Here is a 13,918-nt window from a genome sequence, read left to right as displayed (position 1 = left end):
GAAAGCCAGGGAGAAAAACTAGGTCCCCCCCCCCTTCTTCTGTTATAGCTTCCACTTCTAGGGCTGATCCACAAAATTGGAATCAGGATCCACAACAAGCTCATCCAGATAAATAAGTTTCTAATGTATATTCCAGACTTCCTCTTTCTGTTTGTCTTTTCTCCTTCTTGTTGTCTTCCAATACATAGAGTAGTGTTTGGACTGAGATAAGGTATACATGCCCTATGATTGCTGGCACAGGAAGGGGTTAATGGACTTCATTAGACTAGCCTCATCCTGCAGACACTGCAGCTCCTAGGCAGAATGCCCTCCAGCTGTGGACACCTAGGAATAAGAAATAAAAGGAGGAGGCAGGGATAAGTAAAGACCTTTTGTTGTTGCTGCTGCTGTAGGAGGGAGTGGCTCTGGAAGAGGTTTCAGGCTGTTAAACCCTAAAGTTTTAAAGGTCAGTAGCAGTAGCTACATGTTCCTGGGGGAAAGAGTCTACAGGGATTTAAATAGCTCCTAGATCAAAAAGGAGCCTTTCTGTTTTTGCCTTGGAGTAGAGGCAGCCTCATTATTTTGGGATGTGCTTACAAACTAATTTTTTAGGTGTCTGATTCTGGCCACTGTTGGCACATAACAAGGAGCAGAGCTGGAGTAAGGAGAACTCTTGAGCACTGCTCAGTCTTAATGGACTCATTTTATATGAAAAGCCTGGACCTTGGCAAGCAAGGGGCCCTTAGTCACTGGGGAGCTTTGCATGCATTCTGGTAAATTGTAATGGAGCACACTAATTGCCATAATGAGGCCCCTGTGAAGTAAATAATTAGAATTGTTTCCCTTTTAGAGATGGGGGAAATTAAGGCAGAGAGGTTACTTGGTGACCGGCCCCAGGCCATAGAGGGAGTTGTTGTCAGCGCTGCATTTGGAGTGTTGTGGTAAAACTTTCAAAAGCACTTAAGTGACTCAGCCAGTCTCCATTGTCAAAAGTTGCTTAAATGATTTAAATGCTTAGGCTTCTGAGTCACTTAGGCACCTTTGAAAATGCTGCCTTTAGTCTCTAGTCTAGACTGTGTCTTGCACTGCTGAACCATGCTGTTTGTGGCAAGAGGCCACAAAGGTACCTTAGCAAAGGAGGTTGTGGTAGTTCTAGTGTTATCACTACTAGCTTAGGCAGCCCTGTGCCCTACAGTCAAGAACTGCTCTGAGTTCCTGCCAAAATGGAAAGCTACGTTTTATGAGTATTCAACACCAAACCTGGGTGGCGGTAGAAAGAGTCATGAATCAGCCATGAACATCAGAAAAAATTGCACTATGGCAAACTTGCAACCCTAGCAATGAACTTCTGTGTTCAAGGTCATGTCTGCAAGGAAGATGGCTAGAAACTTAATTTTCACTTTCAAATGAAAGCTGAGCTTTTCTTTGACATTTAGAAGGCTCCCAAACTGAAGGGGAAGGAGTCGGGGCAAGAACATGACTGACAGGCCCCAGAGGCCAGTTTGGGGGCCTGTGGTAAGGGCCTGATTATTTGTCTTTTCTATCTGATGGTAACAGTGTACACTATAACTGTGCCAGAAGTGAAGGACTCTCCTCACAACTAAGAACAACCAAGGTTGCCTCCCTGAGGCTCGGTTATTTACTATTGTGGCAGTGGAGCTTGGGGCTATTCCAGGATGGGATGTACACAGCCAACTGGTCTAATCCCTCTTTACCTGAGAAATAGCCAGTAAACAGTCACCAAATGCAGTAAAGAGAGAGGGGAAAACTGCCCTTTTCTGATTAAGGTTAGACTTTGGAAAGCTCCTGAACATAGTCGTCATTAAATATTTAATTGCTTCCTTTCCTAACTTCCGGGAGCAATTTCAAATATAATTCTGGCCCAGTAAACTCCTAGTGACGTCATACAGCCCTGTAATTATGCCTCTCCCCACTGTAACAGCACAGAAGGGAGACTTTAAACTTCCATTACCCGCATCTGCGGCATGAGACAGGGGATTGGGTGGCACCTGGTGCAAATGTTGAGCTGGCAGTCTCTGGGACACATACAATCTCCTGTTTCCTTCATTCACTCTTTGGAGGAGGATGAGTTTACGTTAAAATTAGGTAACTGATTATTTTGCAGTCCAATAGTCTTTTATAAGCTGTGCACAAGTAGCCAGCTTAGGAGCTGGTGGAAGGTCATTAGAGCTATTTCGTTCACCGTAACACTGGGTTTTCTTTCTTACTGCTGCAATTACTGCTTTAGCTGTAGTTACTCACTGACATTTATTAGATCACATTGCTCTCTCGAGGCTCTCATGCTATCCATACTTACTTTATACCCATGTACCAATTACAAGGTGATGACAAGACCCTTTACAAAATTCTGGTGTGTCTAATCATATTTTTAGAAATTTCTCTCTCCTCTCCCTCCTCCCCCTCCCTCAGTGTCTGCATCACTGATGTGGTTCAGAGTTAGTTATAATAGCCTTTCGTAAGATTGACGTAACCAGATCTGACCTGATTCACCAGTGAGAAGTGACTCATCCTGCTACTGAAACGAGAATGGACAATAATGACAAATGGTTGTACAGAATGAAATCTCAGAGACACTGAGAAGACCCATTCTGGACAGATTACACTTACCTTTGACAGATACTGGAGGGATTTGTCTTTTTTCTAATATTTTGGTGACACTAATAAAGCTTGTTGTGCCAATAAGTATTTAACAATGTGAACCGGTGTGCTAGGGAACTACATAATACGTCTTCAGAGAGAACTGCCTTTAAAAAGACAGAATTGCCATGATCTTATTTTTGAATATTGTATCTTGTTACAATTCCTTTTCTCCCCTCCCCCCGCCATACGCCCAATTTGTAAAACTCACTGCTTGTGAAAAGACTTAAGCTGTATGTTTACTGCCTAACTATATATCTTGCTGGATTAAAATATAGGGATGTAAAGTCTGTGTTTACCTGTGAGTAGTTCACTACCATTATACTTGGAGTTACAGAAGACTCCTAGTTTTGGAGGAGTACTGAAGGGCCCGTTTGTGCCTTTCTGTATATGTAACACAGTCTAGTTAATGTATGCATAGCATCAGGTGCAGAACTGACTCTTCAGTGTGTCACCAAATCAGAATCAAACTGCTGTTGGAAACAGATGGATTCATCAGTCTATGTATGTGTTGTGATTTATTTTTCCTGTTCAGGAAAAAATATTGCCTTTTTTCAAATCAACACGAGGGGCATGTATAAACATAGCTGTGATCTTGAAATGAGAAACCATTGATATGTTACTTTGTCACAGCCAATCCCTTACACTTAATGATTTGCACAGCCATAGCACCATCCATTTACGTTTTTCAAGTATCCTGTTGCTCTGGCACCGCAATCGTCCTACCACTACTAAGTAAATGTCCCTTTAAAATGCCACTTAAGACAATAGAATAAGAAGCCTGCAGTATTTTGAAAAGCTATTTTAAAAAGCAATAAATGCTTAGTTTTTCAGTAGTCTCCATCCTGAATGGATAACTGTGTATATTAATGCATGTAGTGTTGTAGCCATGTTGGTCCCAGACAAGGTGGGTGAGGTAATACCTTTTATTGGACCAACTTCTGTTGGTGAGAGACAAGCTTTTGAGTTACACAGAGCTCTTCTGAAGATATTACCTTTTCCCACCTTGCCTCTATATTAATACATTCTGTAACAGGGTGGCTTGCGTCTTAAGGGCTAGAGGCCTGAGGCTAGCCAAACCCTAGTTACTAAAGGCAGGTCTACGCTATCACTTAAGTTGATCTAACATATATCGCTCAGGGGTATGAAAAAGACACTGCCCTGAGCAACACAAATGACAGGGACCTAAGCACTGTCCACACCAGTGATATGTCAGCGGGAGAGGTTTTGCAAAGACTGCGCCAATGTAGCACTTCTAGTGTAGACCTGCCCTTAAATAAGCACACCTGAGCTGGGATCAGGTCATTCCCCTATAAGAGTAGCAGGAAGCTGCAGAAAGCTGTGGGTGTGGAGCTGGTGGTGCAGCTCTGTTCTACCTGCTTCTAGCCCCTGATGTAGCGGGGGACATAGCTGAGGACAAGGGAATGTGGCAGGAGATCACCTCTTCGGTCTGGTTGTTTCAGAGTGCTAGAATGGCCCCCTTTGAGCTGTGTTCCACTAACCATAAACTTGAGTGGCGCCCAGGCTGCCCTAGTTTAAACAGAGGACCAAACCCTTCCCTGCTAGCCCTAGATTCCAGGGGTCACAACATTAACTGTACTGAGATCACAGCTCAGAATCTGGGCCTTGATGTGTATGTGTAAGAACAAAGTGTGGGAGGGGAGATTTGTCTGCATAGTGTAGAAAGGTTTCCAGCTCCTAGAGTATAGCCTCAGTTATCCAAATGTCTGGAGGAGGCTGAATAAATCCAGATCTCCTCAGAGTTTTTGATGTACTGCAGTAGAAGTCAAGAGACTCCTCCTCGTTTGGGATAATTGTAATTTTACTGGCATAGCAAGCTGTCTGTTGCTCCAAAAATATTTTGTATTAACTAGATATTTATATGGCTAATAACATCCACAGTCACAGAGAGAATAGAAATGTATATAAGGTGAACCCTCATGGTGCAAGCCAATAGTTGACTACCGAGGGCTAAGGAGACACTTCCCATAAGGGCAGGTTATTACATGATTATTCATTATGGGTGAAATCCTAGCCCTATAGAAGTCCAGTATGACCCATTGACCTCAGTAGGTCCAGGATTTCACTGTATGGAGATTTTTACTTTTATATTTATATTGTGTTTTGCACCTTCCTTTGATGCTTCTGGTAACAACCACAGTCTGAGACAATATATTCATCTGATCTGATGCAATATGGACAATTCCTATGTGCCTAAATTAACAACATAAATGTCGCTCACATTGGTGACTTTTTTCCTATGAGAAGTCTAATTCCTATAATGATGATGTATTTCCAGACGAGCTTCTATTTCTGTGTGAATATGATTAAAAAAAAAACAAAAACCTGGTACAATGCAATATTCTTACTGCCGTCATTTTTATACCAGACCTACATCTGTTCCATTAGCACTCAAGGAACTATTCTACAAATGTCAGCTGGATGTTTCAGGAGGTTGGTCTAAAATTGCTAGCAATTTGGTGTCTGTGCCTTTTACCTTTCTGAATTGCTTTCTTCTTAAGGTAGGCCCAGATTTTTTTATGTACCCTTTTTATGCTGGCTGGCCTCTGCCTATTTTCTTCTTTTGAGGCTTTACCTATGTACGGCTGGCTTACTTGTCTTTTCTTATCATTGTGATTTTACAACCTATAGGGCTAGATTTTGCATCTGCAGTTATTTAGCAGTGTGATCACTGTCACTTTATTTTATAGTGCATACAATCCTACAGAAAATTAATAGGAAAACAGTTTCTGCCCTAAAGACCTTGTATTCTAAACTTTTAACTTGACACTCAAGCAAGGATACAACATTTGCCAAGAATGGGGACAAAGAAAGGAGGATCCATGTCATAGGGCTGGCTCCTGCAATTGATTCTGTGCAGTTGAAGAGGTCTGCCTGCATTGAGTCAGCTGCAGGAGCAGGGTTGTAGAGTGTACAGTGACTCAGTTTAGGCATATGGTACAAAAGCCATAGTGACTCAGACCTAAAAATCTGATTTGTGGCATTGTGGGCTGAAAATTTGGCCCATATTGTATAATCTTTAAGGTTTTTCTCTTCTTAATAGTGTTCTATGGGTGATTAGAAAATTATGCCTTTTCGTTGTCTGCTTAAGTGATTTCTGTTCTTAACTAGTTATCAACAGAGAATGTAATATGTAGCAGCTGTAAGCCCCGAGTTCATTCTGGGTCATGAACGTTGCTTATACATGTGAAAAGGAGGCCCTCTGAACTATGTGGTAAAATGTTCCATCCCTGATTTGCAGGATGATTTAGTAAACCATTGGAGCAGGGAAGTGCTTTGCTGTAAGAGAGAAAATCGGGGTGCATAGATACTGAAGATGTCTTAGCTGAGCACCGGGCTAATCCATTAGAAAAGGTCTCCCCTTTTTGAAAGTATATTTTGTAGTGATAGAGCTTGTTGAAGTTTTCCATAGTGTAGGCTGTAGAAAAGACAAGTTCTCGTGACTCACAAAAAAAGTTGTTTTTAAAATAAAGTAGCCTAAAATAAAACATCTTCTTAAAAACAGAAGTTATTCTAAAATCAGTCTGAATCTTTTGCAGACCAAAAATATCTTCAGGGATACTGGTAAAAATTGCAAGCAGCCAGATGATCCAATTTATAAAAATCTAGACTGAGACAATCATGAAGAAAGAAGATAATTTTCAAATAGTTATCAATCCCCGGTTTCCTTTCTGAAAGGTTCTAGTTCTGCAAGGAATAAGGTTAATAATGAAAGAGCAAGACTGATACCTCACAATGTAGAAAATCTCATTTTTCTAAAGGCTAATCTGCCAATTTTGAGCTATTTTTCCTATGCCAGTATTTTGGAAAAGGATGATGATGATTAACCTACAGTTCTCTCTCCTACACAATGCTGCTATTTTAATACTTACACAAAGTGTATAAGGGATTTTTCCAGAGAGAGGCACTCAAGTATGCTGAGGCACAAAAAATTGGTATAAATTCAGATAAACTTTGTTTTAAAAATCCAAACTTTTGGTTCTTATAAAAACCAAACCACTGGAACTTGGACAAAAAATTAGTGATCTCATGTGCTGGCTGTAGGTGTGATCACTTTGCAGTATGTTCTGGCTGGTACGGGGCGGGACGGGGACAGGGGGAATGGATGCTGAAAAAAATGAATAAGGAGAGGTAGGTTGTCTGAATTCAAGAAGACAGAGACCACACATCCATTTTCCCCAAGCATATGATCTGTATCTACCAGGATACTGACACCAAAGAAACCATCCATAAATATGTATTATTTGTATTCCTGTAGCATCTAGGAGCCCTACCTATGGACCAGGGCCACACTATGCTAAAGGCTGTACAAATACAGAATAAAAAGACCATTCCTGACAATCGAATTATAAGACAAAGTACAACAGATGGATACAGGCAGACAAATGGCGAGTACAAGGAAATAAAGAGAGAGTATTACTCAGTATGCTGGGCAGTGGTATCAGCGCACCGCAGCCTGACCATTGTCTTTTTTTTGTGTGCACATCATGATAGAGAAGAGTGTGGTTTTTTTTTTTTTTTTTTTTTTTTTTTTTTAATGGAAGGATTTGAAGAATGGTAATGAGTTAGTTTTGTGGATGTTTATGGGGAGCTCCTCCTAAGCATAAGGGGCAGCTTGGGAGAAAACACAAAGGGGCTTATTTGAAAATTTTAACAAGTGAGCAATGGAGACTGGCTTCATGGGATGATCAGAGGTGGCACCTTGATAATGAATGAGAGAGGATAGGTAGGAGGCAGATAGGCCATGAAGGACCACAAAAGTGAAGACAGCCAGCTTATGTTTGATATGATACAAAAGGAGGAGCCATGGGAGCAGGGAAAGCCCTAAGTTTTTTGCCCAGGGGTGAAAATGTTTTTGGTTCCCTTCCCCACTGACCACCTAGCCAGCTGAGTCTCCACCCCCCCACCCCCCCCAGTCCCAAAAAGCAACCAAGCAAACAAAACTAAAACAACCAAAAACCCCACAGCAATGCACAGCTGGGTGCAGAGCATTGTATCACCCCTAGAAGTTGGCATCCAGAGAGGCTGCCCTGCTCACCTACCCCTAGGGCTGGCTCTGCAGTGGAGGGATTCAAAACAATGGACTAAGAAAATTATCTTTTCAGTATCTTACTGAATATGGATATGAGCTGGCCAAAGATTGCCTTTGTCAAGACCAGAAAGAATGATGTTGCAATAATCAAGGCGCAAGATGATGAGTGCCTGGATGAGAGTTTTTGCTGTATGGATGGATAGGAAAAGCTGTATCTTAGAGATGTTATGTAGAAAGAATCAGCAAGAGTAAGACATAATCTGTATATGAGGACTGAGAGAAAGGTCCCAGTCAAAGAGGACACCCACGTTATGGGCCTCAGTGACAGCAAGGGTGGTGGTGGTGTCCACAGAGATCAAGAAAGGAGATAGCAGGGAGGGCTGTGTTTCACCCATATTGAATTGAGTTGATGGCTAGACATTCACAAGGAGATGTCAGAGAGAGAAGGTGTAGCAGACAGCATGAGTTTACATAGAATTTCGGTAGAGACATTTTTGAATAGTCCATGAATGCCAGGTAGTTCAATTCCCAATGTCTTACATGGCTGCAATATGTAACTAGGTTCTTCTGTCACACCCATTGTTGTACTATCTGAGCAGGGTACTACTACTAGAAGATGTGTGTATTCAAATATAGAAGCATAACTATGGCAGGGGTCTTATAGTTCTTCAGTAGCATGAGAAGTTTAATGAAGAGATTGCCCATCAGAGATTTTTATTAGTTTGCTTAATATTAGATACAGTCTGTTATTCACTGTATAAACTGTTTTGTTTGGCACTCTTTAGAGCATTCCAGATCTCTAAACTGGTTCCACAATCAAATGCTTTAACTATAACATATCTGGCAGACATTGCTGGAGATTAGGGTATTTTTAAAAAAAATTAAGGTGAGTAACTCGGAATGCTGATTTTCAGTGAGTCTCAACCCAGCCATCTCTTCTGTGCATGTATCTTTGTGTAGGCACACCTGCATGAGTATTGCTGTGCATTATTGCCTGTGCAAGAGACTTTTTGACATGAAAGTTGTATCATGTGATCATGCCTCTAATAGTTTGAGCCACACAAGGTGGTGGTTTTTTTTTTTACTGCAAATAGCAGTTCTCACCATTAAAAAAAAAATTGTCCTGAAAATGTAAGTTCTGTTGTTTTTGTAAAACTTAATAAAGTATAAACTCAGCTTTACTTTCTGAACTCTTGCAAGAATGAATAAGAATCAGAATTTGAAAGCTTAACAACAGACTCACTTTTAACTGTGGCTTCAACTCAATTGACTCCATGTAGGCAGACTCCTCAGTCTGCACAGAGCTGCATTGATTTCATTGGGGCCTTGAGTGAAAGCCAGTTACAGGACTGGGATCTGTATCTGTAAATCACAGAAAACTGCCTTCACACAGGCAGTTGCTTGTGGTATGCTTCTCCTGAGCTACCTGTGCTGTCAGAGCTGGTATAGTAGCTTCACAGCTCCAGCTTCAGCTGTGTAGAACAGAGCCAGAAGCATGAAAACAAAAATTAGGAACTCTGAGAGGTCAAAGGATCCGCCAGTTAATATCTTGCATCAGGGAATTAACCCTGCTGATGAACTACTTCTGCTTTCCAAGTTTTTTGTATTATATATCACTGAGGGCACCCTACCTTGTTTTGTCCAAGACACAACAATTGAATCAGAAATGTAGATCTGTGTGGTGATCAATCAGGTTGCCACTCTCGTTGGTTTGGATATCAACAAAAGCACGGTTACTCAGAGACCTCTTTCTGATGCCTCTGGGTTGGCTGTATCAATAAACCAAAGTACATGCAAACAAATACTAGGGAAACATTTCAAAACAATCCCACAACTACTAATAGTTTCCCCTGGGGTAAATCAGGCTAAGAGACCTAGTATAGATGGACATCTAGCTACCACATGCATTATAAACTCTGAATGATCTAATCCTGCTCAGAGCAGATATAATTCATATGTAGTGCTTAAAATAATAGTGGTTGCCTTGCTAACAGAGATGGAGCAAAACTGGTGTTAAATGAAACTTTTTTTGACAAATGTTAACTTAGACAGTGCTATGCAGTATATGGGATTGATTTTTAAGAGTTGTTTGAGCTGACACCCTGACCGTCTGGAGAAATTGAGATCAGTTCCCCTTCCCCTAGAAACTGCCCTATTTTTATAGACCCCATGATTAGTAATGAAGTGTAGCTGCCTTTTGTCTATCAGGTTCCAAAGGGATCTCACTGTCTTTTTCAATCTGGAATTGACAGAAGAGCTCTTTTGGCTTCTAGCTTCCCCTTCAGTCCTCTTGTTGCACTGTTGAGGCCGATGCTGCTCCTCTTTATTAGATAAAATATGTATGATTACCACAAGAACCTTTTGGGGGATTCCAAAGGGTCTGTGCCATCTGTCACTGGGACACTGTAGTTAGGAGGCTTTGGAAGGAGAACTCCGGTTTGATCATTGGTGTGTCTTTATGGTGTGCTCTGGTTGTCACAAATCTTCATATATAATTTAATTTTTTATATATTAAGTTAGTTTGTTCAAATGATTCTCAGGCGATTGTCTGAACAACTGTTTTGTTGCCACATAACATCACCATTGACTTTCAGTACAAGATCTCCTTAAAAGCTATTCCTCTGTAACTAGCCTCATTATGCACTCATAATTTCACAGAACATTTAATTATTAATTTTCATTTCCATTCTGATAACCTAACGCATGCAATGTTGTGACATTCTGTACCTTGGGGGAGCACCCTGTAACCCCCCCATATTCCTCATCTGTATATAATTGTGATATTACCTTACAAGGCATGCTTTATATGTATCAAAGATTATGACCTGCTGAAAGTCATTTCTCTATCCATATATGTATATCATTAATGCATGTGAAGTTATGAGAATTATGTTTTATGGTCACTAAAACATGTGGTAAGTTGGGGAATCAGCCAGATATTAGCACCCCAGAGGCAACAGCAAGGAAAGTAACCAATGCCTGGGCGTGGTGTCAAAAGACCCATCAACAGCCATTGTCCAGCAAGGGAACGACAATTCAATGACTCGCCTGCATGAGGCTATACCAGTGGAATTGCTTAACCTTACCTGGAGACCAGCAATGCCCCCCAGACATGCCTGGACTTGTGTTTTCCAAGCACGTGGACTGAGAGTATAAAACCAAACACAGGGGGGCCATGTGGGGCCTTCTCCTGCCCACACCTACGCTGCAAGTAACTAAGGGCATGTCTTCACTAGCAACGTTAAAGCGCTGCCACGGTCGTGGCACCAGTGCTCCCGCAGCTAGTGGTTGTGGCACCAGCGCTGGTAGCTGAGCTGTGCTCCGACTTGTCTACACTGGCACTTTACAGCGCTGAAACTTGCTGTGCTCGGGGGGGTTCACACCCCTGAGTGAGAAAGTAGCAGTGCTGCCAAGTGTCCGTGTACACAAGCCCTAAGACACTGAGAAGAAGACAAGACTCCAACAGAGGAGATTGGCCCAGGTTTAAGGAACAAACCTGTATATTAAGGACTGTAACATCTGGTGGGGTGAGAACCTGCTTAGTCTAGTTGTTGTCCAGTCTAATAGGGTTGAGCGTTTAGACTGCGTGCTTATATTTTATTTTCTAACTAACTCTGACTTTTTCCCTATCGCTTAAAATCTGCCTTTTATAGTCAATAAATTTGTTTAATTGTTTAGCTTTAGCAGTGAGTTTGTATAAGAGTGGGGCGAATCTGCTCAGGTTTTGCAAAGGCTGGTGTTTGTCCATTTTCCATTGTTGAAGTGGTGAACCAATTAATCTGCACTGCCCATCTTGAGCAGTGCAAGATGGTATATTCCTGGGGTTCAGTGCTGGGGGAGAGGGGGATGGGACTGGCCTGGTGCCTTTCTCTGTGTGATTCATGAGTGGCTCTGGGAGCATTCCAGCAATATAGCTGGGTGTGGGGCTCCACATGCTATTGTGCAGAGTGATCACAGCGCCTGGAGGGGTTTGCTGCTGGTCACTAGCAAGGCATTGTGAGAGACAGCCGAGGCTGGAGAGAGTTCAGGGGGCACAGTGGTCCCACAGTTCCAGGCTGCACCTCGGGGGGGGATCCGTCACAAATGTAACTTCTCTTTGCACATGGCAGTAGATCAAATGAGCAATGTAGCTTTCACTATTTTGTGTGAGAAAAGGAACTCTTCGGGTTTGTAGCTTATATATTAGGAAATAATGATAGGTTCTTTGGAATTTAATGTCTTGGAGTAGTGCCTATGGTATGAACACCCTTTGACGTGTGTTGAACTGAGAAGAATCAAGGCTTAGTGATGCATGAAAGCCAAACGTGTCAGTCATAACTACGTAATTATACTGTGTCTCACGTGCAGGTAACACTATGTTAATACTTAACAGGGATTGTATTGTTTAAGGAAGAGACAACAGTACACTAAAATTATACACATTTAATGTTCAAGTATAATCCTTTGCAAGGTATCAGATTTAAGAACAAAAAGACACCTTTACTGAATGCTGCAGCAATATAATACTGTGCTTCCCAGGTTCCTGGGTCACAAATAAAGGTCCTCGCACTCCTGCCTGGAATTAGGATTTAATTTTATATCTGACTCATGGAGCAATTTCTTTAGCTTACCTTTAATAGGCCGTCAGGGTAGTCACTGAACAGGAGAGTGGAGATTTACACTCTCTGAGAAGTGACAATTTTAAATAAAGTGCTCATTGATTAGAAGTAGCTTGAGGGCATTCTGACTTTCCACTGCAGTTAGATATTGGTGTGGGAGGACCTGTGCATTGTTTAGTCTGTGTGACAATATTCTATAACTCTGTGAATTTAAGAAGATCTCAAGGGAAATGAATCATTAGTATAAAGAAAAAGTATATTAAGTTGCATCAAACTGCACAAGAAACTGGTCTAAAGCAACAGTCCAACTTCTTTGTAATATAGCAACTGACCAGCCATAAATGTTGTCAGTTTTATTGTGTTGGCACTTATCATAATGAATTAATGTGGATGTTTCCTGATTGTACTCTGCCAGGCATAGCAGTGATGCATTTTCCTGGAAATTCTATAGGCCATGGTTCAAAAAAAAAAAAAAAAAAAAAAACACCCCAGCCCTAAGCCCATAGCTTTCAAATAAGAGTTCTAAAAAGAAATTCACTTATTTAAGCAAACCCATAAAAAATTTTATAAGACTGTTAGTCATGTGCTTTTCTTCCCTTCAGAATGTTTTATAGAATCACATTTTTATTGTTCTGTTTGATCTTTCTTGCAAAATCCTATCTATTAATTTGAGCTGAAACTGAAAACCACTTTTGCATTTCTCTCATTTAGCAGGCTTCAACTACAGAGGTACAAATTGGGCCCATGAGACTGACACAAGATCCTGTTCAGGTAGGACTTTGTTTCAATTTGATGGTACTGTAAGTTCTGTGTGAAAGTGCAAAGGAATTAAAGGCTCAATCCATGTATAACTATTAAAAAGTCATTGCCCAACCGACCACTTGTATTAGAATGCACATCAATATTGCTAAATTACATGTCTCCTTCTTGAAGCTATGTTGCAGCTCAAGAGTTACATACAGAAACATGGTGCAGGCAGTATCCAGCAGGAGTATTGTTGGACTCTGGATATTTTTGTTTTTTCCTCAATTTGGAATGCAGCTATTGAACTTTGCAAGAAATTCTTCAGAAAAGCATCTCTGCCTCTTACGAGAGTGAAGAAGCTTGGTGTGGAAAGGCAGCATAAATTCTGCTGCATATAAAGTCTTTCAAGAGCTGGAAAGTAGGGTCCTTCAGTTCTTGGAGCCAAAACTACACAAGCAGATTTGGATCTAGATACTTGAAAACAATTCCCACAAAACTTAGGGAAGGTTTGGACTTGAGCTTTTCCAATTTTGGACCATCTTTAGGAAGAAAATATGAATAGTAAAGTTTTCAACATAGTGGTTCTCAGCATTTTATAGAGCTGAGAAACCATTCTTTCTGGCTAGTGTCTTTGTTACTAATAATGCCACTTTTTTTTTAATATGAGAAAAGCATGTAATAGAATCCTGAAAACTCTTCTGCTCAATGATCTTCATGAAACTTATTGTGCCCATATGTTAAATGTAGTAGCTGAAATTTGAAGAAAGCTGTTGCATTCTGCTAATCATCTGGTAACAGGTATAAAACTATTCTTTTCTAATTTATGCAGCCAGGAAGGAATAATACATAAGCTTTATGGACAGTAGCAGCAAATCAAATTCTTACT

The 13,918-nt window shown here is 41.0% G+C and overlaps 1 protein-coding gene across 3 annotated transcripts in view; it reads left to right on the top strand.

Moving 5' to 3' along the window:
- Positions 1-13,918, top strand: part of PDE8B (phosphodiesterase 8B) — a 153,705-nt gene that overhangs the window by 58,946 nt on the left and 80,841 nt on the right. The window contains exons 1-2 of one of the 3 annotated variants that reach the window (XM_065550073.1): positions 359-445; positions 13,000-13,059. In XM_065550073.1, the coding sequence (XP_065406145.1) occupies positions 13,033-13,059 (27 nt within the window). In that variant the 5' untranslated portion in view covers positions 359-445; positions 13,000-13,032. Of the gene's footprint in view, positions 1-358; positions 446-12,999; positions 13,060-13,918 lie in introns of those variants that run through there. The other 2 variants (XM_065550074.1, XM_005288297.4) reach the window with 2 other exon arrangements.

The sequence above is a fragment of the Chrysemys picta genome, chromosome 6, assembly GCF_011386835.1.
Source record: "Chrysemys picta bellii isolate R12L10 chromosome 6, ASM1138683v2, whole genome shotgun sequence".
NCBI classification, from domain to species: domain Eukaryota; kingdom Metazoa; phylum Chordata; order Testudines; family Emydidae; genus Chrysemys; species Chrysemys picta.
This window is presented reverse-complemented; position numbering and strand designations above follow the sequence as displayed.